Genomic DNA, 23891 nt, shown 5'->3' with positions numbered 1-23891 from the left:
GCTCAATGATTCTGGCCCTGCCTTCCAGGTTGTACACACAGGTGCCATGATTCAGTTCAGGATGTGTGTAGAGTATACTAACTAAAAACTAGGCTGCAGATCATTATTATTCCTAGTAAAATATGTTCCACTTTTGGGATCTGTATTCCTATAAGATTTTTTTTTAGTCCTTCTTTACTCCTCACCTTATGCTACAACCTGGAATTGGGGGTGAAGGGCAGTTGGGGACAATGAGACCAGTCTCTAACCCTGGTTCAACCCAGACCAGGCAGTTTTTGATCTTCCCGAATCCCATCCCTGAGGCTTCAGTTTTCTCCCCCATAACCTGAACCCTTAAAATCCTTAGGGTGTTTTGTGGTGGGAAATAGCAGAGAACAAGCTGAGGGACTGAAAGCAAAATAAACCCCAAATTTAACATTCACGGGTAGTTGTGTTACCCAGAGCCACGACCACAGTCACCTCTGCCTCCAACCCAACTCTGACACTCTGCCCTCCTCTACTCCCTCAGGTGGCCTTTGCCCATCCTAAGAGAACTCCAAAGTTCCACCTCCTCTGCGCTTCATCTCAGAGAACAGAGGCACAGAGAAAGGGAAAGAAACGGGCAGAAGCAGAAACAGAGAGCCGGGAGAGAGAGAGAGCGAAAGGGGGTGGGGATCAAAGCAAGAGGAGGAAACAAACAATAAAAGACACAAGATTTAGAGCCTCACAGACAAAGACCCAACAGGGAGAGAGCTAGAGACTAAACAGTGAAACAGCTGGACAGAGGGAGGGGTGTGGTGTGGGGGCACCTGAGGACTCTGAAGACCCTTCCACTCCCTTTTAGGTTAGCCTTTCCAGTTCTGTTCACTGACACCTCAATAATAGCTCTTTAGGACCCAGGCTACCCACACCCTAGCTAAGCCAAACCCAACTCAGCCAGATGTTTGGTGGGTGGGGCTGCCAGCTGGAGCTGCAGGCCCCTGCAAGCCTTGGGGGAGGAGTGTGGAGAGGCAGCTGCCTGAAGTCGGCAAGCAAGGTCCCTTCACTTAAGCAGCACCCTCATATCACCTTCTTCTAGGTGCCCCAATGTGAGTCCAAGCCAGGGTGGTCCTCTGCTTCCAGTCCTTTCTCAGAGGACTAGGAAACTCAAGGAATCTGCTCCTATCCATTTATTTTCATGTTTTGCCTGCAGCAAAAGGCTGGTGAGCAGTCAGGCAGTGTGGTGCAAGCCTGTAATCCCAGCAACTCAGGAGGTTGAGATAGGAGGACAGCAAGTTTGAGGCCAGTCTCAGCAACTTAGTGAGGCCCTAAGCAACTCAGTGAGACCCTGTCTCAAAATAAAAAATAAAAAAGGGCTGGGGATGAGGCCCAGGGATAACACCTCTGGGTTCAATCCTCAACAACAACAACAAAAAGGGCTGGGGGAGCCTGCCCACCACTTGGTGAAGGATTAAGATCTGCCACTGGCCAAATCCCTTCCCCTCTCTAGCTTTTGTTTTCCCATTTGCAAAACTGTCATGATCACTTTCCTTTTCTTCTTTTTTTGTGGTACTGGGGATGGAACTCAGGGCCCTGAGCTTGCCAGGCAAGCACTCTACCAGCCAAGCTATCTCCCCAGCCCGTCAAGATCACTTTCAGCTCTGATATTTGATTCTCATTCCAGGTGATCCCTAGCTGTACATGTGTTTGATCCTCCCTCACCAAAACTATTGCTCAGGGTGACTTGAGCTTCTTCCTACCTAGGTATGCCCCCAGGAACATCTGAAAAGCAAGGTTTCCTCAAATCCTCCATGCACCCCCTTACAGTTTTCAATTCCTTTCCTCGTGATCCTGCCAAGTAAGTCACTGTGGCCACACATGGAAGGCGGGGAGAACCCAGACATTTCAACTTCTGCAGAAAAACTGTTTTTTTTCTCTGAAGTTAAAAAAAAAAAAATGAAACTGAGGGCGGTAGTGAGGGAAAAGAAGGGGGGAGTAGGAGTGAGAAATGGAGAGAAAAGGGCAGATCCAAGAAGGAATTAGGGAGGGAGGAGGCAAATGAGAATTATTCCCCCAGGACACTGGGCCTTGGCTCTGTTGGGCCATGTGTGGGCAGCCAGGCTGGCCCCTCCTTTGGTACTGCCAAAACCAGATGCCAGGCAGAGAGGAGGCCCAGAGGAGAGGGAAGCTGGGCAAAGGGGATGGAAAGCTTCCAGGATGGCCTTACCCAACTCCTCAGGTCTTGCGGGGTGGCAGGGGTGGGGAGGTGACTCTTGGGGAAGGGGACTGTGACCCAGGCAAGGTCCCAGGGAAGAGATTCACTGCTGAGGCAAGGCTATAGGCAGATGTGAGGTTGTGGGGATTCAAGATAGCCTCCTTGAACCTTTCCAAAGACAGGACCAGCCTGGGATGTGACTGGGCTGGGGAGAATGAAGGGGCAGAATAGTTAATGGATCAGTCAGCTGTGTGTTCCTGGGCAACCCCCTTCTCCTCCCTGGACTTAACATTTCTTACCTACAAAGTTCAGGAGGTGGGGGGCAGAGGATTGAATCATATGATTGCCAAGGTTCTTGTCTGCTACTACTTCAGGAAGTTCAGACGGTGAGAGTAATGGAAGGAGGAAGGAGATGAGGTGGTGGTGGTGAGGTTGGTTCCTCTGGAATCCCCAGTCCTTTCCCTCTCTAAGGTTTTGCCTCTGAGGTCACAAAAGCTGTGGCCCCCCAACCTACATGAAAACACACACACACACACACACACACACACACACACACCACACACACACTTTTTCAATCCAGAAACTCAAAGGATGACACTTGCCAGAGCTGGGAGTCATTCCCGGCTAGTCCACCCCTTCCCTCCACCCCTTTTATATAGATGAGAAAACTGAAGCTCTGGTTTGGGATTTTCAGAGCCCGGGATTTCCCTCCCAGGCTCTCTAGCGTTTCTTGCCCACAAGTCTCGGGACGCTCCCGTCGAGCCGCAAGCGGGGGCTGGCTGGGACTCCCGAGGGACCCAGCCGTCGGGGCAGCCTCCACGCGCGGCGCCGCCCGGCCTCTCCACCCGCTGAGCCCGGCCGCCGCCGCTGCGCACTCGCCGGGAGCCAGCGACCGAGGGCGGAGGCAGGGAGGGAGCGACAGGGGCTGGGAGGGGTGCTGGCGAGAGCTCGCGCGCTGTGTATGGTCTATCAGAGGCAGCTGACCTTTGAGGAGGAAATCGCTGCTCTCTGCTTCTTCCTGTAGTAACAGCCACCGCCGCCGCCGCCGCCGCCGCTGGGAGCCCGGACCGGGAGCAAGAGCCGCGGGCGCAGAGCCCGCCCCGCCGCCCGACCGCTGGGCCCCACCAGGTGGGTGGCGGGCGGCGCGTTCCGGGCTGCGCGCTGGGAGGACCAAGCGACTCCTGGCCTGGCCGGCCCCTCGGGCACCCGCCACCCTGGAGCCCGACGGCCGGGCGCTGAGCAGGGATCGCTCCCGGCTTGAAGAGGGAGTTTAGGCGCAGCGCGTAGAGCGGAAGAGGGACCCGATACCAGTCACCAAGATGAAGGGAAGCGGCACTGGGTGGGCGCCGTCCTGGCACGTAGTGGGGTGGGGCGCTGTCGGGCCGTACCGGGAGCGAGGGAGTCACTGGAGCACAGCCGAGGGGCACACCAGAGACTAGTGTCCATCTCCCCAACTCGCTCTTTTTGACAGCTTCAACCACGTGCACAAGGGGACCGGGCTGTCCAGTGGCTATGGCTGCGTTGCCCTAACTTTGAATTGGAATATCCACCCCTTCCCAGAAATTAAGAGTCGGGGTCCAAGGCAGGGAGGGGGATTTTTGAAGCCCTCTCCAGAGGGCCTGTCGGCCTCCGCTGTCAAGTTTCTCTTTCAGTTTCTAAGCTGTCCCCCCTCTGGGGAAGCCCCAGTAGTGTGAGGGGAGAGGAAGAGGAGGAGGGCACCTGCCTCTCAATACCCCACCCCAAACCTCAGCGGGTTCCTTGTTGGAAGGCAAGGGCAGTCTTCCCTCCTTACTGTCTTTCTTCCCTCGCAGGAAGGCATGTCTGGGGAACAGGGGAGCCTAGCCTGCGGTTCTGGGGTGGGCATGAAAGAGCTGGTCCGGCCTCTACTGTAGGAGGCACCTCTTAAGCCTTCTGTTTGCCCTAGGTGAAGGGCCATGGCGGGCTGGATCCAGGCCCAGCAGCTGCAGGGAGATGCCCTGCGCCAGATGCAGGTACTCTATGGACAGCACTTCCCCATTGAGGTCCGGCACTACTTGGCACAGTGGATTGAAAGCCAGCCATGGTAGGATCCCTACCATCCAGGTTTTTTTGGTCTCTAGATCTCCTCTCTCTGGTTTCTTGTGTCTCTGCTGGTCCTGTCTGTTCTCTGCGGAAGGGGTGGTGTCCCTGGGAAAGGGGAACAGGGAAATTGGAGCCTCTGAGGGGACAGAGAATGTTTCTAGATTCTAAGCTGCCAGGAACAAGTCCTGTGAGCCCTGGAGCACCCTTAGTGAGGAGCCTGAAATTTTCTTTTTCTTTTTCTTTTCTTTTCTTTCTTTCTTTCTTTTTTTTTTTTTTTCCTTTATTTTCTTTCTTTTTGTGTGTTGCTGAGGATTAAACCCAGTCCCTCACATGTGCTAGGCAAGCGCTCTGCACTGAGCCCCTGGAATTTTCATGTCATACTTTTAGTACCTGACCTCCTTGCCAGAGAGGTGTCACAGCAAGTGTCTCTCCTCTGCTCTGTCCCCAGGGATGCCATTGACCTGGACAATCCCCAGGACCGAGCCCAAGCCACCCAGCTCCTGGAGGGCCTGGTGCAAGAGCTGCAGAAGAAGGCAGAGCACCAGGTGGGGGAAGATGGATTTTTGCTGAAGATCAAGCTGGGGCACTATGCCACGCAGCTCCAGGTGGGTGTGGACACTAGGTCATCTGCAGGGAGGCCGTGTCTGCCTTCTCATTTTAGCATCAGCACCTCTGGGTTTTCTGCTGGCCTGGCCACTGACTCACTATGTGGCCAGGAGCTTAGTGGTAACTTTTCTTCAATTTCCCCCACCCCCTCTTTCTAAGTCAGACCTGTTGGATTCCTTTAAATTATTACAAAGCAAGAGGTAGGAGTGTGGGGGAAGAGTGAACCTGCATGGTGGACAGATGGAACAGAAGGGATGGAGGTAGACCAGGTCAGGATACCTTTGCTAGAGAAAGGAAGACTAGTGGATTCTAGAAACAGGGAAGGAGGCATCCCTCTTGGGGCTCTTTTTCTGAAAGGCGGGACAGTTGCTGAAGAACAGAGTCGCCTGGGAGGCAAGAACTGGATAAAAGGGCTTTGAATTAGGGGTTGGAAGGAAGATGTAGCCTCTGGGGGAAGTATAAAAGAAGAGCGGGAGGTTTTGTGAAAGCAGGAAAGGGGTGTGGGTGGTAATCATGGTTGAGCATTTATTGGAACTCCCTTGTTTTCTTAGAGAACCCCCCTTAAATCCAGAGTGCCAGGGAAATGTCAGTCCATCCCAGAAGGAGGAGGAAACAGGAAAAACCTGAGGGGAAACAAAATCAGAACCCAGGGGCAGGAGTATAGTAGAAAGTATCTTGACATTGCCATCAGATGCTCAGGGCCTTGAGTCATCTACTCATTTATTTGACTCTGGACAAGTACTTAGCCTCTCTGAGCGTCAGTTTTCTTACTTGTGAAAAGGGGATAATAATTTCTTTATGTGATAGGGATTCCCTGCTATGAAAGTCAAAGGAAATGTTAAACTGAAAGTGCTTCGTAAACTGGGTTTTCTGTCACTGTAAACCAAATAAGAAGATCTGTGAGGGGAGGTGGACCAAAAGAGAGATAGAGGTGTCTAGTGATGGCTCCTGAGGCTTCCTGGGAAGAGCTGAGGCAGGGGACGAAGGAGAAGAAGGGGTGGACATGGCACAGGGATCTGCATGGCTGGAGCAGAGAGTGACCACTGGTGGCTGCTGTTGCATCCTTTCAGAACACGTATGACCGTTGCCCCATGGAACTGGTCCGCTGCATCCGGCACATTCTGTACAACGAACAGAGGCTGGTCCGAGAGGCCAACAATGTGAGTACCCTGTGGGTTTGGGAAGAGGAGCTGAGGAGTCCCACTGCCTTATGCCTTCCTCCCCTGACACAACTGTGTTTTTGCAAAACACTGGCATATGGAGAACACCAAAGATATAGGAGGCCTAGGCAAATGTGAGAGGCAGTGTTTGTGTGTGATAGTGTGGAATGACCCCCAGTTCAGTCCCTGGCTCAACCATTTACCAGTCCTGTGACTTGAGCAAGTTACTTAACCTCTCTGAGCCTCCTTTTCTTCTTTTTCTCTCTTTTCTTCATAGTGCTAGGTATTGAACCCAGGCCCTCATGTATGCTGGTCAAGCACTCTACCCTTGAGCCATATCCCCAGGCCCCTTCTATTGTAAAATAGGTATACCTACCTTATAGGGTTATTATGATGACTAACTGAGACGCCATGTGCACCAAGGTTGGACAAACAGACCAATGGAACAAAAGAGGGACTCCTACCCACCATCACCCCCCTATCCCCGCTACACACACAAACACACACGCACCTGCAAACTCCATCTTTGTCAGAGGTGGCATTACAAATCACCAGGGAAAAGATCTGACCTTCAGTAAATAGGGCTGGGACCAAAACAAGAAATGTATCCTGCTGGTGTCTGTGAGGAACAGCAAAGGCAAGGTCTGTGTTAGAAGAAAGACAGACAGGTTCAGAAAAGCAAGACCCAGGAAGCAAGAGGGGGACTTATCTCCCTCCTTCTGAAATCTAGTGGCATTGAACATACACATGAACATTGGAAGTACTGTATTATCTGCAGGAAAGCAAAAGGAATTTTGTAAAGTGATGTCATGAAAGGCCTGAGAGCAGTGCATGAATCACAGGTGATGTTATTTATTTATTTATGTTATGGACACCTATTGCAGGAATTTTACAGTTCACTCAGTAGATGTTTATTGAGGTCCTACTAGGTGTCCAATGCTGGGCTAGGACAGGAGAAACAGATAAAGATTTTGTCCCTGCCTACAAGGAATCTCAGCAAAGATAGCTTCTCCAGAGGTGAGCCAAATGCTCAGGGGACATATATGGGAAAAGTGTCTTTTCAGATTGGGGCAACTGGCAAGGGAGTGTCTTGAAGAAGGAGCAGGGCAAGAGGGAGGAAAGGAGGAAGGATGAGTTTCATGACCCAGAGTAACAGCAGCACACGAGGGCAGGAAGGCTTCAGTCATGGACTCACATTCGAAGTCTTGTGAGTGGCCAGTGTAGCTGAGGAGAAGGAAGCCAGTTGGGGAGTAAATGGGTAAAGTTGGAGAGGGAGTGGAGACCAGGTTACAGAGGGTCTTCCCTGTGTCCTGAACTTGTAATCACAGAGCTACCTGTGGGCGTAGAAAGGATGCAGCCCTGGTTGAGAAACACGTGTCTGAAGTACTGGTGTGGTCACATCAGGGGCTCAGTCCTTCTCCTAGCCATTAAACCAGTCTTAAACATCCCTGGTGTTCAAGAGCTCAGGGACAGAGAGGTCCTAGCCCTTGGGGACCTCATATCCTTATGCAAGAAAACAGACTAGCAACAAGTAAAAAATACAAGAAAAAGGCACTTTCAGATAAGGATAATGTTGTTACCAGGCTCAGTGGCGCACACCTGTAATTCCAGTGGCTCAGGAGGCTGAGGCAGAAGGTTCACAAGTTGAAAACCAGCCTCAGCAACTTAGCGAGGCCCTTAACAACTCAGTGAGACCCTGTCTCTAAATAAAATACAAAAGAGTTCTGGGGATGTGGCTCAGTGATTGAATGCTCCTGAGGCCTGAGTTCAATCCCCAGTACCAAAAAAAAAAAAAAAAAAAAAAAAAAAGAAAAAGAAAAAAAGAAAAGAAAAAGTAGTGCTGCTGTAAATTGGCCCTTCTGAAAAGGAATGAGTTAAAGGACTTGCCTCCAGAGAATTGGGTGTCAGAATGTTCAAATCTGATGGAACAGCGATTGCAAAGGCCCTGAGGCAGGTATGTACTTGTGTTTTCAAGGAACAGAGACAGAAAACCCAGGTTGCTGGTGTGCTCAGGCAGCAGGGGATCTGGTTGGAGGCAGGCAAAGGCTATTTATCCTTCAGGCTGGCTGAAGCTATATGAAGGAGTTTGGATTTTATTCTGAGAACAGTTTATTGGAAAGTCCCCGAATGCTTGGTTCCCTTTCAGCCAGGTGTTGAAGGAATGGTGAGGTTGAAGGAGGCTGCCTTGGTGGATTCCCTGTAGCTTCATTTTGGCATCCCCGGATACCACCTGTTAGAAGTTGGGCTCCCCCCGCCCGGCACCCCCACCCCTGCTTCCTTCACACATAAGAAAGTCTTGAGTGGCAGCATGTCTGATGTGTTCATAAGTCCTGCCCTGCATCCCCAGCACCCAGCACAGGTCTTGCTATTTGCTCAGTGAATAAACCTGAAATGAGGGGTCATCCTCATCAGTAGAAGACCCAGGTGACACCTGGTCTCTGTTGAGTTGAAATTTCTCCAAAGGAAATTCACTGGACCCTGTTTGGGATAGTCTGGTGGAGGCTTTTTGTGAAATAGAAATTTCTGCTATGAAGATGCCAATTCTGGCAAGTGACTGTCCTGAGTCAGATGACCCTTCTTATCCCAGATGTGGAGTTTGGGGTCGTAGCATCAATGTTCCCCATGGCCTGAGGTTTTCTCCCCTCCTCTCTACCCAGCACTGCTCCTTGTGACTTCCACTCAATCTGTCTCTAGTGCAGCTCTCCTGCTGGCATCCTGGTTGATGCCATGTCCCAGAAGCACCTTCAGATCAACCAGACATTTGAGGAGCTGCGACTGGTCACACAGGACACAGAGAATGAGCTTAAGAAGCTGCAGCAGACCCAAGAGTACTTCATCATCCAGTACCAGGAGAGCCTGAAGCTCCAAGGTGAGGAAGAGGGTGCAGGGCCAAGGGAACCATGTGTGTCCTGGAGGTGGGAGTGAGGATCATTCTGTGAACTCCTGCAGGTTTGGGGCTGGGTCAGTGTCCGTCTCTCTAGACCTTGCCCAAAGCCTGGAGTCACGGCTCCCCACCTAGATTCTAGGCTAGGCCCTGTTCCTATGTAATTCAACCCTAATGACAAGTTTGTATAGTAGATAGCTGTGTTGCCCCTATTTTTCAGATGGTACAAGAGAGTTCCAAAGAGAACAAACAGTTTAGTCCAGGTTGCCTATAATTTGCAGAACTGGGTCTCAACTAGAGCTATGTTTTAGAATCCCTAGCCCGATTGCAGGTGTTCAGTGACCCTCTGAACAAATGAAGAGATATGGGCAAAGTTCCCCAATCAGACGGAGGATGTGGGAGGGGAGTTCCTTGGTTGAGGCAGGCTAGAAAGAGGTGCTTTAGGAGTGCCTCACAGGTTGTAGACCTGGGGTGGGGGTGACAGTGAAAGTTCCCCTGTCTCCTAGGGCTGTACTTTGCCAGCGCCTGTCATGGTGAGAGTGCAGGAAAGAAAGATGACTTAGAAGGAATTAACTCCTGGTACAATTTGAGGCATTTTGAAGTGGCCCATTTTCCACCCCCTCCAGGCTGGCCCCAGAGATGTGCCACTCCATCCTGGAGAGAATAAGAAGGGCTGTGCTTCCTTTTTCCTTCCTCTTTCTCCTTCTGGCTTTTTTTTTAGATGTTTATTTTATTCATTTACTTATATGTGCTGCTGAGACTCGAACCCAGTGCCTCACACATGCTAGGCAAGCGCCCTACCACTGAGCCACAACCCCAGCCCACCCTTCTGACTTTTGAGGTAGAAACTTAGGTCATTGATTTTAAATCTTTCTTCCATATATATACACTCATACACATACATAAACACATATGTGTATTTTAATGTATATAGATTATGTAAATGTATCTCACACAGAGAGATTATGTGTATGACATTATAAGTTGAAGAAATGAGTTTTACTTTAAGCACTATTTTAGCCACACCTCATTAGACATATTGTCTATTGCTCTCATTCACTTTGAAACTTTTCTAATTTCTCTTGTGATTTTACCTTATATGTCTTTTAGGAGCACACTGTTTCATTTTCAGCTATTTTAGGTGTCATATTGGTGTCTCCTGTTGGTATTGATTTCAACATTGTCTTGTTATTGATTCCATTGTGATCAGAGAACATGCTCTGTGTGGTCTCAGTTCTCATAAATTTATTGAGACTTTTTTTATGACCCAGCATACACTTGATCTTGATGAATATATCCTGTGTACGTGAAGAGAACATATGTTCTATGGTTGTTTCCTTTAAAAATAGCAATCATCTGTGGGGTGTGGGTGTGGAGTAGCCAAGCTACTCCAGACACTGAGGCAGATTGCAAGTTTTAGGCCAGCCTGGGCAATTTAGTGAGACCCTGTCTCAAAATAACATTTTTTAAAAAGGGATAAGGTATAACTCAATGGTTAGGTGCTTGCCTACCATATGTTAGACCCAGGATTCAATCCCCAGTACCACCAAAAAAAAAAAAAAAAAAAAAAAGAAGAAGAAGAAGAAGCAAAAATAAAAGGATAATTTTTATAAAAGCAAACAAAAAATATGTATAATATCTATTTTTTCTTTTCTTTTTTTTTAAATTTGTTTTAATTGTCAATGGATCTTTTATTTTATTTTTTATTGATTTATATGTGGTGCTGAGAATTGAACCCAGGGCCTCGCACATGCCAGGCAAGTGTTCTACCACTGAGCCACAACCCCAGCCCTCTGTTTTTTCTGAAATAAAATTTGGTGGTAAGAATGGAATTACTTTGCATATAGTCATGTGCTGTATGATGACATTTCCATCAGCAATGGATCACATGTATGCTGTTGTATACCTCATACATGTAGTAGATTATATCATCTAGATTTGTATGAGTATACTTTTACAATGAAAACATGATACCTCTTGATATTCTTAGAGTGAAAATATTATCTGAAGACACATTTCTCAGAATATGTCCCCATTCTTTTTTAAAAAATACTTTTTAGATGTTAATGGACCTTTATTTTATTCATTTATTTATATGTGGTGCTGAGAATGAAACCCAGTGCCTTACACATGCTAGGCAAGCGCTCTACCACTGAGCTACAATTCCAGTCCCATGTGTCCCCATTCTTAAATGATGGGTGACTGTATTTGCAGATCTCTTCAGTGTTAGGTTTAATAAAAGATAGCTGGGTCTTGCTTTCAATCTGTTGTAATATCTTGTAGCTTCTGGAAAGTTCCACAGTATACTTGTAAAAATATTTAAGGTGAAAAAGGAAAATAGTCTTATGAACTTATGAAAAAAATTGATTTTGTGGACACCCTATAAGGGTCTCAGGACTGTCTAGGGTTCCCTTGACCATACTTTGAGAATCACAGATCATGATCTTCTTTGTTTTGGGGTTTTGCTTAATTTTTTTATCAGTTGCTGAAAGAGAGGTATCAAATCTATTACAATTATGGAATTGTCTACTTCTCCAACTCATTTTGTAGATATATGTATTTTGAAACTATTACTAGATATGGAGACATTTATATTTATTATGACTTTCTCAATGATTGACATAATCATTATGAAATATCATTCTTATTCTCTGTTGGTATTCTTTGTTTTGAAGTCCACTTCATTAGATACTAATAAAAATATTTCAGCCTTCTTTTTCTATATTTCCCATAGCATATCTTTATCCAGGATTTTTAGATTTTGTAATACAAAGGACATATTGTTGAGTTCTGCTTTGTATTTATTCTAACAATCTCTGCTTTTAATTAAGATGTTTTGTCCATTAACATTTAATGCACTAAGTAGTGTATTTGTATGAAGGACTGACATCTTGTGTTTACCTTTTTCTATATTTTTTATTTAGTTGTACATACGATGGGATTTGTTGTTACATATTTGTACTTGTACACAATATAACAATATAATTTGGCCAATATCATTCCCCTGCATTTTCCCTTTCCCTTTCCTCCTCCCTCCCGTGGTCCTTTTCCTCTACTCTACTGATCTCCCTTCCTTAAGGGCTGACATTTTAATATTTGTTTTCTGTTATATCCTATTAAATCTTTGTTCCTCTGTCCCTTCTTTTGGTCTTTTTTATTATTTAATTTTTTTTCTAGAATTTCATTTTCATTTAATTATTTAAGTTCTCTTCCTAACCCTGCCCTATCAGTGCTTTCTGTACCCTGACCCAGCACAATGACCAAAACATGGCAGATGTTGAGTAAATGTTGGCAGGATGTTTCTAGCATGTCTTCCTCCTCCTGAATCCAGAAAACGAGCAGCTCCTTCATGAAGTAGAAATAGGAGATTTCAGGCTATGGTTTCTACCTAAGTCCTTCGATGACAATATTTATGAGCCTGGATGTGGGTTTCAGCTGCCAATATATAGGTTTAGGTTTGGATTCTGGTTTAGGTTTGCACTCACTATGTATATGGTGTCAGCTCTGTTTTATCTGCCTTACCATTACAAATACAAGATATTGATCTGTTTGTGCAAGTGAAGGCCCAGGTCCCCAAGAGCAGGGCAGTTACCTCAGGTCCACCTGGCTTCCTTCCCAGAAACACCTGCAAATGGCCAGGAGAGACCTACATGGGTCACTTGCATGGGCAAGCTGGGTATAGATGTTGGGATCACTACCACCCACCCTGTCCTGTGGGCCAGCAGGATCTTCAGGTCCTTCTATTATGTTCCTGGCTAATACTCTTCACATGTAATACTTACTCTCCAATGAGATTGGAACCATATTTCCAAGTTCTGGTTCTGGGTTTTTCCTGAATGTCCAGCATTGCTTTTGTCTGTCCCACCACTGGGGCAGGGACTAAGTCAATGTGACATACCCCTCAAGCCAGCTGGGAACTTGACAAAGACATGCCAACATATATCTTCTTGATTCAAACTGAGTAAGGATGCTGGACTGTTCAAAGGGTTATTGGAGCTGGGCACAGTGTTGCACGCCTGTAATTCCCGTGGCTCTGGAGGCTGAGGCAGGATTGCAAGGTTAAAGCCAGTCTCAACAATTTAGTGAGGCCTCAGCAACCTTGTGAGTTCCTGTCTCAAAATAAAAAATAGGAAGGACTGGGGAGGTAACTGGCTAAGGGACCCCTGGGTTCAATCCCCAGTAACAAAAAATAAACAAATGAAAAACGGTTATTGGAAGGAAGTAATGATCCCAGCACTCAGGAGACTGTTATGTTGGGAGGGGGATGGGTTTGCAGGCCGGGGAGGGTGGACAGGTGACTTTGACTGTGGACAAGTTTGTGGTTATCAGTCCTCAGGTGTTTCTTCCTTTACTCTTTCTACCTCCCCCATGTCTTAAGGATCTGTTCATAGATAGTTTGGAAAAGGTAGGGAGGCCTCCCTCCACCCTCCCTGGGATTCCCAGCAACTGGCCATGCCTCCCTCCACCCTCCCTTTCCTAAGGGAATCTTGCTGAATTGTGTCCCAGGAGGCCTGGACACTCCCTCCCTCCCTCCTGGTGGGTTGGCTGAGCTCATGTTGACTCTCCCTGGGTGGATGTGGCAGGCACCTTCTAGCTCCTAGGGAGACTCACCATCCTGGGGAGGGACTGCCAAGTTCAAGGATGGGACAAACAAGGGAGCAGGGCCTCCCAGATGAGGCTCCCATGCAGGTGAGGGGTGGGGCAGAGCAGCTGCTTGTCTCTGTCGCCTTTTCATTCTCGTCCTACTCCCCGGTCACCAATCGGGACCAATCTTCATAGAACCCAGGCCTGCCAGGCCGTTCCTGGAGCATTTTCTGTGTCATTTATTCACTGTCCACGGTAAGGCTCTTAGCAATGCCACGAGTCTCCCGTTTCACACGTGCGGAACTGAGACACAGAAAGAAAGTCATTTGCAAAGTTCACGGGGGTGGAGTGGGGGTGGGGGTTGGGGGCAAGCGGGGTCCTGTTCCCCTTCACTTGTGAGCACCCACTGCCCAGAGGGGAGGCCCAGTCAGGAGGCCAGTGAGCAGAGCCCAGAGCTGCCTTCTGAAGGTGCTCCTGCATCTTTGGGCACCCATGACTGTACATGGGAGGCCGACTGGCCATCAGTGGGGTGACTGCCCCTTGAGGTCTTGCTCCAGAACGGGTGAGTGGGATGCTCTGGGCTTCATGGTAGATGGCAGGAGTGATGGTGGTGGGTGTCCTGTCCCCTCCTCCAGCCCAGTTTGCCCAACTGGCCCAGCTGAACCCCCAGGAGCGCCTGAGCCGGGAGACGGCCCTCCAGCAGAAGCAGGTGTCTGTGGAGGCCTGGCTGCAGCGTGAGGCCCAGACTCTGCAGCAGTACCGCGTGGTGAGTAGGATCCTGGGTGTCAGGGACTGGATGGAGGGGCAGAGCCAGGAAGGGCAGGAGGCCAGACCCCTGTTCCCTGGGGTGCTGTGAGGCAGAGAGGTGGGAGAGGGAAGGGTCTCCTGGGCCTGCCTGGCTCCCTGGGATGGTAGGGGAGGCCCTGCAGGGCTGTTCGCTGGGAGCCCAGAGGGCTGCTGTCCCCCTTGCCACAGGAGCTGGCCGAGAAGCACCAGAAGACCCTGCAGCTGTTGCGGAAGCAGCAGACCATCATTCTGGACGACGAGCTGATCCAGTGGAAGCGGCGGCAGCAGCTGGCCGGGAACGGAGGGCCCCCCGAGGGCAGCCTGGACGTGCTGCAGTCCTGGTGAGGCTGTGGGGAGGCGGGCGGGGTGGCAGGGCTCCAGGGTGCGCTGCCCGCTGCCTCTTCTGCCTCCCGCCTTGGCCTGAGCAGCAGGCTCCTTCTGTCTGTGACGGCTCTCATTTCGCCACTGTCCTGGTTTGAACGTGGACTTTGGTCCCCTGATCCCTGCTGCTTTCCCCAGGGATGCAGTCACGTGCTGGGGAGGGGGGCAGGGCTTTGGTATGCAGTGACTCGGGCTGGTTGGCCCCAAGTCGGGGTGGCCCCTCGTGTGCATCGTCTGCTTGTGGAGGGCAGGAGCGTCCTCCGTGCCAGTGGGTTGGTGGGGTGGGGAGCGCCTGTGCCGTCCTGGTGGGGTTCCTGAAGATGCAGCTGTGTTGCTGGGGTCTCCCTAGACTGGGAGCCCCCAGGCTGTGGCCTGGGGTGGGGAAGAAGCCATCATTCCCCCGTGGGCCTGGGACTCCTTGCAGGTGTGAGAAGTTGGCGGAGATCATCTGGCAGAACCGGCAGCAGATCCGCAGAGCCGAGCACCTCTGCCAGCAGCTGCCCATCCCTGGCCCGGTGGAGGAGATGCTGGCCGAAGTCAATGCCACCATCACAGACATCATCTCCGCCCTGGTCACCAGGTGACTGCTGCCTCTTGACACCACCTAGAGCATGCGGTTGGCATGTGGGAGGCGGTAGGTGCCACCCAGACCTGAGGCTCTGCCCAGTCCCGTCTCTGCCTGGCACCCCCTCTCGGGGCACCTCCCGTTGCTCTGGCCGCTCGGGGCAGCCTCCCCCATTTTCTGGCGTGGACACGGTGGGAGATGCCTCCGCTCGGCCTCCCCTTCTCGCTGGGAAGAGAGGCCCCTTTCCTCACAGGGGGACCCGCAGCCCTCCCCGCACACGCCTGCATCTCATCCTGTGTCTGGTCACTCGTGTCCCCTGCAGCACATTCATCATTGAGAAGCAGCCCCCTCAGGTCCTGAAGACCCAGACCAAGTTTGCAGCCACCGTGCGCCTGCTGGTGGGCGGGAAGCTGAATGTGCACATGAACCCCCCCCAGGTGAAGGCGACCATCATCAGCGAGCAGCAGGCCAAGTCCCTGCTCAAGAACGAGAACACCCGCAAGTGAGTGTGCCTCTCCCTCCTGCCGGCTCTTCCCACACTGGGGGTTGGTGCCTGTATCCTGGGACAACACAGCCTCTCTTCCTCTTGCCTGCGGGCCCAGGTGTCCTGTCTCCCTGGTTCACTCTGTCTGCTCCCAGATGCAGTACACTCCTCCCACTCAGAGGCCTTTCCCAGTCTCTCTGGTGCCTGGCACTTAGTAGGTCAGCAAGTATTGTGCTGCCACATGTCTGTTCAGAGCAGCAAGGACTCAACTATTTCTAGACAGATCTTATGTCTCTCCTCCAGCCATTTACTAACAGAGCAAGGTGCTGACTCAGAGAAGTGGTTACTGGTGTAGCTTTGTGACCAAGGACACATTCAGGGCATCCTGGAAGGGGGTCAGGTTTGCAGGCCATGGTCTCAGGTTAATAGTGGGACATGAGGTGGCGAGTGACTGAGCCTGGAAGGGGAAGAGTTTTTCAGACACAGAACTTGTCCTGTGTCCTGAAGAAAAAGTATGAAGAAGATACATGTGGCCAGGGGTGGGGTGCAGAGCCAGGGAAGGTCACCCACAATGTATGTGGTGCATGAAAGAGTGAGTTACATGGGAGACCTGGACCCATCCTGTATCATCCAGTTAGACTGTTTGCGAGTGCCCACCCTGTGTCCTAGGGAGAGTGTGGTAAACAAGCTCTCAGGTTAGTTGGAGAATCACAGAATAGTGCATTTTTAATAATAAGGTGTTACCAAAAAGTGTGAAAGGAAATCAAAATGATGATATCATAGCTTTTGGATGTGGGAGCCGGGCAGGGTGGTGAGCAGCGCTAGACAAGTCAAGAAAGGCCTTTCTGAGGAGACAGTTGAGCGTAGACCTGAATGAGCAGACAGTGAAGAGTAGGGCTAGGGAAATAGCTCAGTTGGTAGGGTGCTTGCCTCACATGCACAAGGCCCTGGGTTCAATCCCCAGCACTGCCAAAAAGGAAAAAAAAAAAAAAAAAAAAAAGTGTTTGGTGTGGTGGGAAGAGCAAGTGCAAAAGTCAGGAGGCAAGTACAAGGCCATGTGGCTTGCATGTCCTGAGTGAAGAGAGGAGAACTCAGACCAGGGAATAGGGCAGGAGTTGATCATGGGGATCCTTGTAGGCCATGGTCAGGGTTTTCATTTTAAGTGAACTAGAAGCTTCCAGAGGCCCTGAAAGTCACATCTCAATCTCAGTACTCAAGATGCTTTTTTTTTTCCACTAGGGTGTGAACCAAGGGGCACTTAACAACTGAGCCACATCCCCAGCCTTTTTTATTTTTTTATTTTGAGACAGGGGTCTTGCTGAGCTATTTAGGGCCTTGCTAAATTGCTGAGGCTGGCTTTGAACTTGCGATCCTCCTGCCCTCAGCCTCCCTAGCTGTTGGGATTACAGGCATGTGCCACCACACCCAGCCCAAGAAACTTTTAACCTTATGCTAGAGACCTAGACCTCACCCTCAGAGACCTTGCCTTGGGTACAATAACCCAGAGTGACCAAGGAATACTCAGGGGGTGGGGACAACGGTTGCTGGCAAGGGCCAAACACTGTGAAATGACAGTCTGAGCTATGGACAGGAGGTTGCTCCTCACTGGGGCCTGTGTGGAGCTGGGGTCCCCCTCTCCTTTGCAGTGAGTGCAGTGGTGAGATCTTGAACAACTGCTGTGTCATGGAGTACCACCAAGCCACGGGCACCCTCAGCGCCCACTTCAGAAACATGGTGAGCACAGGGCCTGGCCTCAGAGGGAAGGTCTGCCCAGGGCCAAATCCTTGTAACCAGGCAAAGTCTCCCTGTCCTCCTCTGGCCTCCCTGCCCTGCAGTCGCTGAAGAGGATCAAGCGCGCTGACCGAAGGGGTGCAGAGTCTGTGACAGAGGAGAAGTTCACGGTCCTGTTCGAGTCTCAGTTCAGCGTGGGCAGCAATGAGCTTGTGTTCCAAGTGAAGGTGAGGCCCCACGCTCCCATCCCCACAGGTTACCCTGAAAGGCGGGGGATCTCTCTGAAGCTACCTGTTTGGTCTGGGAAAACCTGAAATCTCTGAATCTCCTCACTCTGTCATCCCACCATGCTGTCAGGAACCCCACTCGGCCGGCAGCTGTTTGCTGCATCCTTACCTGGCGCGGGCCCGGGGAACTTGGTCAAGGAGTTGAGAAGGAATGTGTTTTTTTCAGTTTGCTTGTGCTTAGCATTTGTTGGGAAGGGCCTGAGTTTGGAATTGTGGGTAAGGAACGAGGGCTGGCAATCCTGTCTAGGCAGAGAGCAAAATGGTGCTCATGCCCTTTCACCTCTTACTCCTTTGTCTTCCCTAGACCCTGTCCCTTCCTGTGGTTGTCATCGTTCATGGCAGCCAGGACCATAATGCCACTGCCACTGTGCTGTGGGACAATGCCTTTGCTGAGCCGGTGAGTCCCTACAGGATTTCCACCTTGGCCCCCGGGGCCCTAGAACCCTCTGTAGGGTCAGTCCTGACAATATGGGCCCCTGCTGAGGGGGTCCTCACCCCAGAACCAGAGCAAAGATGGGATGAGCACAGTGAGCGCCCCTGTTCTTAGGCCTGTCCTGGGGCCTTCAGAGTTCCAGGTTTCTGTACTGGGCTCTCTGAAGTCCAGGAGCCTGCTCTTTGGTCCCTTTTCTCTGAACGTTGTTTGCCTTCTGGCTGGGATCCCTGGTCTCTGTCCTCAGTCCCCCCCGGGTCTGGGTCTCCATCCCTGCGAGCCCACTCTCCCTGTTTCCCTTCCTTTCTTTCCCCTTGTGTTTATGTCTCCTTTCTGGATTGTCCTTGCTCCTCTCGTGGTCTCTGTCTGTCGTATGGATGTGGGAACATTTCCAGCTCTCAATCTGCCTTTTCTTCCCGTTTCTCCTCTCCCTCTCAGGGCAGGGTGCCGTTTGCCGTGCCTGACAAAGTGCTGTGGCCACAGCTGTGTGAAGCACTCAACATGAAATTCAAGGCCGAAGTGCAGAGCAACCGTGGCCTGACCAAGGAGAACCTCGTGTTCCTGGCGCAGAAACTGTTCAACAGCAGCAGCGCCCACCTCGAGGACTACAACAGCATGTCCGTGTCCTGGTCCCAGTTCAACAGGGTGAGGAACCTGGGCTTACAGCTGCCTGCCGGACACTACCAGGGTCCTGTCCTTCCTCCCTGCATCTTGCAGACAGGCTACTGCCTGGGGTTCGGGTCCCACCCTCCCCCTGCAAGCAGAGAGATGGCGGCTTGGACCCAGGAAATGCAGACAGGGTTAGCCACAAGGAATTGCACTCAGTCGTGTGAGCCAGAGCAGGATGTGGTAGGAACCTGGGGCTGGGATTCAAGTCCTAGATCTGTTACCTAATTTGTAGGCCCCTGTGCTTCAATTTTCCCATCTGTCACATGAGAGGGTAAAGCAGAAATGACCTTGGAAGGCTGTCCAGCCTGGACAATGCTTTACAGCTCCCACCCCCAAGCCAAGCAAGGTGGCATGTACCTGCAATCCCAACAACTGGGGAGGCTGAGGCAGAAGGATCACAAGTTCAAGGCTAGCCTCAGCAAATTAAAAGACACTGTCTCACACAACAGTCCTCCACCCCAGCACCCGAGGGGGTTGTGCGGGATCCTTATGTCTAGAAGTGTGGAGCAAGTTCACTCTCGGTGACTCAGACCCCAGCCCTGACTCTGGGTTTCCTGGGACTCTTAGGAGAACTTGCCAGGCTGGAACTACACCTTCTGGCAGTGGTTTGACGGGGTCATGGAAGTGCTGAAGAAGCACCACAAGCCCCACTGGAATGACGGGTGAGGAACAGGACCACGGGTCGGGAGGCCAGGGGATGGCCCCGGGGACAGTGGCTGCCAGCCCCACAGTAACACCAGGTGCTCCACATACCCAGGGCCATCCTAGGTTTTGTGAATAAGCAACAGGCTCATGACCTGCTCATCAACAAGCCCGATGGGACCTTCTTACTGCGCTTTAGCGACTCAGAAATCGGGGGCATCACCATCGCCTGGAAGTTTGACTCCCGTGAGTGCCCACAGCACCCTCACTCCTACCCAAGGGCCCGGTGTCCCATTTCCTTGCTCCACATCCTCCTTTAGGCCTTCAGAGGCACCCCCTGGGAAAAGCAGGAACTGAGCCCAGTGTGGGAGGAGTGTTGCTTGGAAATGTAACCACTTCCTATCATTTTTCATCTTGGAGAACCTAAAATCACTGGCCCCACAGACTCCAGAACTGCTGAGTGAGTCCCCAGCTGTTTCATGCTGTCCCCGCTCAGCCATGGCTGGCCTTGCTGATGTCCACTTGCCCAGTGTGCCCACTTTCCCATGCCAAGGGGCATGCATGCTAGGGTTGTAGTGTGAGCTAGGAAAACCCCAGATTTTTTTATGAACCCTCCTTCAAACCCCAGAAGCCAGGCACAGTGGCCCACACCTGTAATCCCAGCGACTCAGGAGGCTGAGGCAGGAGGATCACAAGTTTGAGGCCAGTCTCAGCAACTTTGCCAGGCCCTCAGCAATTTAATGAGACCCTGTTTCAAAGTGAAAAATACAAAACAAAATAAAACGAAACAAAACATAAAAACCCACAACCATGACCTTCTCCTGTGGGAATAAGATTGTCCCTTTCACAGCTGACCGAAACCTGTGGAACCTGAAGCCATTCACCACTCGGGATTTCTCTATCCGGTCCCTGGCTGACCGACTGGGGGACCTGAGCTATCTCATCTACGTGTTCCCTGACCGCCCCAAGGCTGAGGTCTTCTCCAAGTACTACACTCCTGTTGCAGGTGGGTCCTACCACCTGACCGCCAGGGCCCCCCAATCCCCTGGACAGTGCCGTAGGGCTGGCCAGTGAGGGCTTCCCCAAGAGAGGCCAGATGCCGTTTCCGCTGTGGATTTTGGTCCCTGGGATGGTGGAAGGGGACTTCGGGGCTCACAACTGTGGGGAGGGGAAGTGAAACGGGTCCTGGCTTTCTTCTCTGGCAAGCTAAAAGAGCTGAGTTCTCTGCTGAGTCGCGGGGGCTAGGATGATTCCCACCCTCGCAGGCCTCTGCCCTCTTCACCACACCCCACCCCACAACCTGCCCCCAAGTTGAGTGTAGGAAGCAAAGTGGACAGGTTTCTCCTCTTCAGCCTGCCCCGGGTCGCTTCTCCTTGTTTCTGTCTCTTGGCAGGGGTGGGAGCAGGAGGAGGCAGAGTACAGCCAGAAGAGGAAGCAGGGAAGGGATGGGACTAAAGCCAGGGGTCTTGGTGACACTCAGCAGGTGTTTTAAGGAGTCCTTGGGAAATCTCATCCCAAGAAGGCCCCAGGGTAGTGTGGGCAGGAAGCGGAGGGCGTGGGTGGGCTTCCACTCATGTGCCCCTCCTGGAGACCTTGCTTCTCTTTCCCTGCCAAGGGGGCAAGGCGGTGGACGGCTACGTGAAGCCACAGATCAAGCAAGTGGTCCCAGAGTAAGTGTTGGGGGCCCTGCTGCAGGCCTCCTGCTGCCTCTCCCCTCCCCCACCCCGGATACTGCCGCCCCTAACCCTGATCCCCTGAGAAACCTGGCCTAGCCCTGGGTGGGGAGGGACTGGCCTGATCATGCTGTGGCTGGCATCCAGGGCTCCATTCCCACAGCTGGGGACCTAGGACCAGGGGCGCACTTTGTCCTTCTAGACTCCAAAAAAGATGTAAAGGTGCCCCCAGATCCCTCCCCAGGTCAGCTGCGGCCCGGCCCCTGGCAGCTGAGGCTCTGTTCTCTTCGCTCTGCAGGTTTGTGAACGCATCTGCAGACGCCGGGGCCAGCGCCACGTACATGGACCAGGCCCCGTCCCCGGCTGTGTGCACCCAGGCGCACTACAACATGTACCCACAGAAGTAGGTTGTGTTCTTCTGGGGTGTGTGGGGAGGAACTCGGCCCTGGCCTCAGGCTGGAGCCCTGGCTGGAGCCCTGGAGGGCTGGTGGCGCCGAGGAATCCGGAGCTCCTCTAGGTCTGAGCCCACCAGCCCAGGTCTAGGTGGGTAGTTTTTGGAAGGTTGAATACAGGGTAGCTATGAATGGGGTGATTGTGAGTCAGGTGGGGGCAGGGTAAGGAATCCATTTCCTTCTGTGGTGGTCTGCGCTGGATGGCCACAGGTCTGGGAGGAGCAAGTGGCTGTGGGACCACCACTGGCATGGCAGTCAGGTTGCTTACACCATAAAATGGAGTGAACACCTGCCTTAAGATGCTGTGAGACTGAAATAAGGTGGTTAAAAGCTTGTTGTGCGTCCTCAGTAAAAGGTGCCTGTAGGCCATTGAATGGCATTGCAGGTCGGTACAGTTCGTTAACCCAACCACCCCATTTACAGATGAGCTCAGGGACAGGGAAATGAACTCCTGAGATCATGCTATGAGGTAGCAAGAGATGCAGGTGGGCTGGGCACAGTGGCGCACGCCTGTAATCCCTGCAGCTTGGGAGGCTGAGGCAGGAGGATCTTGAGTTCAAAGCCAACCTCAGTAACTTAGCAAGGCCCTAAGCAACTCAGTGAGACCCTGTCTCTAAACAAAATATTAAAAAGGGCTGGGGATGTGGCTCAGTGGTTAAGTACCCCTGGGTTCAATCCCCAGTACCAAAAAAAAAAAGATGCAAGTGGAAGTGGGGTGTGTCCCAAAGAGCCAGTGAGCAACTGCTATCTAGCCTGGAGCAAGGGATACCTCCAGAACTGGTTCTGTCCTCATGAGACTCTGGGCTGAGTGGGAAGCAGGCTGGGGACTGTCCTGGAGGACTTGAGGCTGTGAGATATGCCAGTTCCCCTGACATCCCTTTGTTCACCAGCCCGGACCCCGTCCTCGATCAGGATGGAGAATTTGACTTGGACGAGACCATGGATGTTGCCCGGCATGTGGAAGAACTCTTACGCAGGCCCATGGACGGTATAGACTCCCGCCTCTCCCCGCCTGCCGGTCTCTTCACCTCTACCAGAGGCTCCCTGTCATGAATATTTGAATCCACGCTTCTCTTTGGAAACAGTATTCAATGTGGAGAGTTCGTACCAGTTGTGATTGTAGCATTGCTGTGCATACCGATGCCTTTGTGTGCGTGTGTTTGGGTACGAGGTGGCCCACCTCGCCTTTGCAGTTCTGGGTGAGTGGCTGAAGCAGTGGTGGACTTTGGGTTCAGATCAAGACCTGCAGGAGCCCCCTGGGTCTGTCTGCCTTGTGCAAGAATTGGAGCTTCTGTCATTGTAGGCCCTCATTGCTTGCAAACCTCTTCCCCCGTGTCCTTTATCTGCTTGCGGCTATTTAAGTGAAATTATTCCAGAGAGGGAAAGGGGACCGGTTAAAGTTCTAAGCTGAAGTTTTACTCCTGAGCTAGCAGCTTCGCCCTCCTTATGCCTGTGCACATATATGTACACAGGTGTGCATCTGTCCTCAGGCACACATGGTGGTCTAACTGATGCTTTCCCTCCAGAGAGAGGTGGAGGTTCATTCTTGATATTTTATAATATAGCCAATGTGGACTCCAGATTTTTCATGAGCCCTCTGAGAGCACGTCTAAGCCATGGCCATTTCCTGACACAGTGGAGTGGGTTCATTTGAGCCAGGGCTATTGGAGCTGCTCTGAGTATGTAGTGCCCTGGCCTCTTGTACTTGAGTCCAGGGGCGTGGGCTTTGAGTCTCTGGCACCTTCGCCCCTGTTCCCCCTTTTCCAACCCACAGCCTCTCCCTTCTAATCTGCCCTAGGCTTCTTTCCTCACCTCTGTTGGCAACCTGCTAATAAGAAAGGAGGAAAAAACTGTTTCAGGACATGGTGGGTGAACAGAGGGCCTGAGACTTGCAGGGCTAATGCCATCCCTCCTCGGGGAGAGAGGAACTGCAGCAAGGGACAAGCTGCTACCCCCTGGTTGTGCAGGCTTGTGGGGTCTGGAGCAAGGCGTTGAAGCCTCTCCACTCTGCTGGGAGGTGGAACCTGGAACCAGCCTCATGCCCAGAGGAGGCCTCACTCCAACCTCACATGCTCCTCCCTGAAGCTACATGACAAGCAGCCAGGGCAACTGACCGCAGAAGATCGGGAGTCCCAGATTTCAGCCTCTCTGAAGGGAGGTGGAGGCAAGAAGAGGAATTCTTTTGTACTTTGTACATAGACCACACATTTGTGTAAAGTGTTTTTGAATAAAATATTTTCATAAATTTCTGGGTCTTCCTCCTGGTTTGGGGGGCTGGCGGTGGCCTCCCTGGGTGACGGCGATCACTACAGCTGGAGGCGTT

General features: G+C 51.5%; 1 protein-coding gene across 1 annotated transcript; it reads left to right on the top strand.

The window, feature by feature from the left end:
* Positions 1-3147: 3147 nt before the first annotated feature.
* On the top strand, positions 3148-23807 carry LOC124980612 (signal transducer and activator of transcription 5A). Its single transcript, XM_047546373.1, has 19 exons — positions 3148-3301; positions 4098-4235; positions 4683-4839; positions 5911-6000; positions 8695-8869; positions 14104-14234; positions 14444-14595; positions 15060-15215; positions 15523-15702; positions 17331-17418; positions 17520-17642; positions 18007-18099; positions 18571-18777; positions 19369-19463; positions 19559-19689; positions 20294-20449; positions 21059-21113; positions 21415-21519; positions 22459-23807. The coding sequence occupies exons 2-19, from the start codon at positions 4108-4110 to the stop codon at positions 22619-22621; spliced, it is 2385 nt and encodes a 794-aa protein (XP_047402329.1). The 5' UTR covers positions 3148-3301; positions 4098-4107; the 3' UTR covers positions 22622-23807.
* The last annotated feature ends 84 nt before the right edge of the window (positions 23808-23891 follow it).

Source organism: Sciurus carolinensis, chromosome 3, assembly GCF_902686445.1.
Source record: "Sciurus carolinensis chromosome 3, mSciCar1.2, whole genome shotgun sequence".
NCBI lineage: Eukaryota > Metazoa > Chordata > Mammalia > Rodentia > Sciuridae > Sciurus > Sciurus carolinensis.
This window is presented reverse-complemented; position numbering and strand designations above follow the sequence as displayed.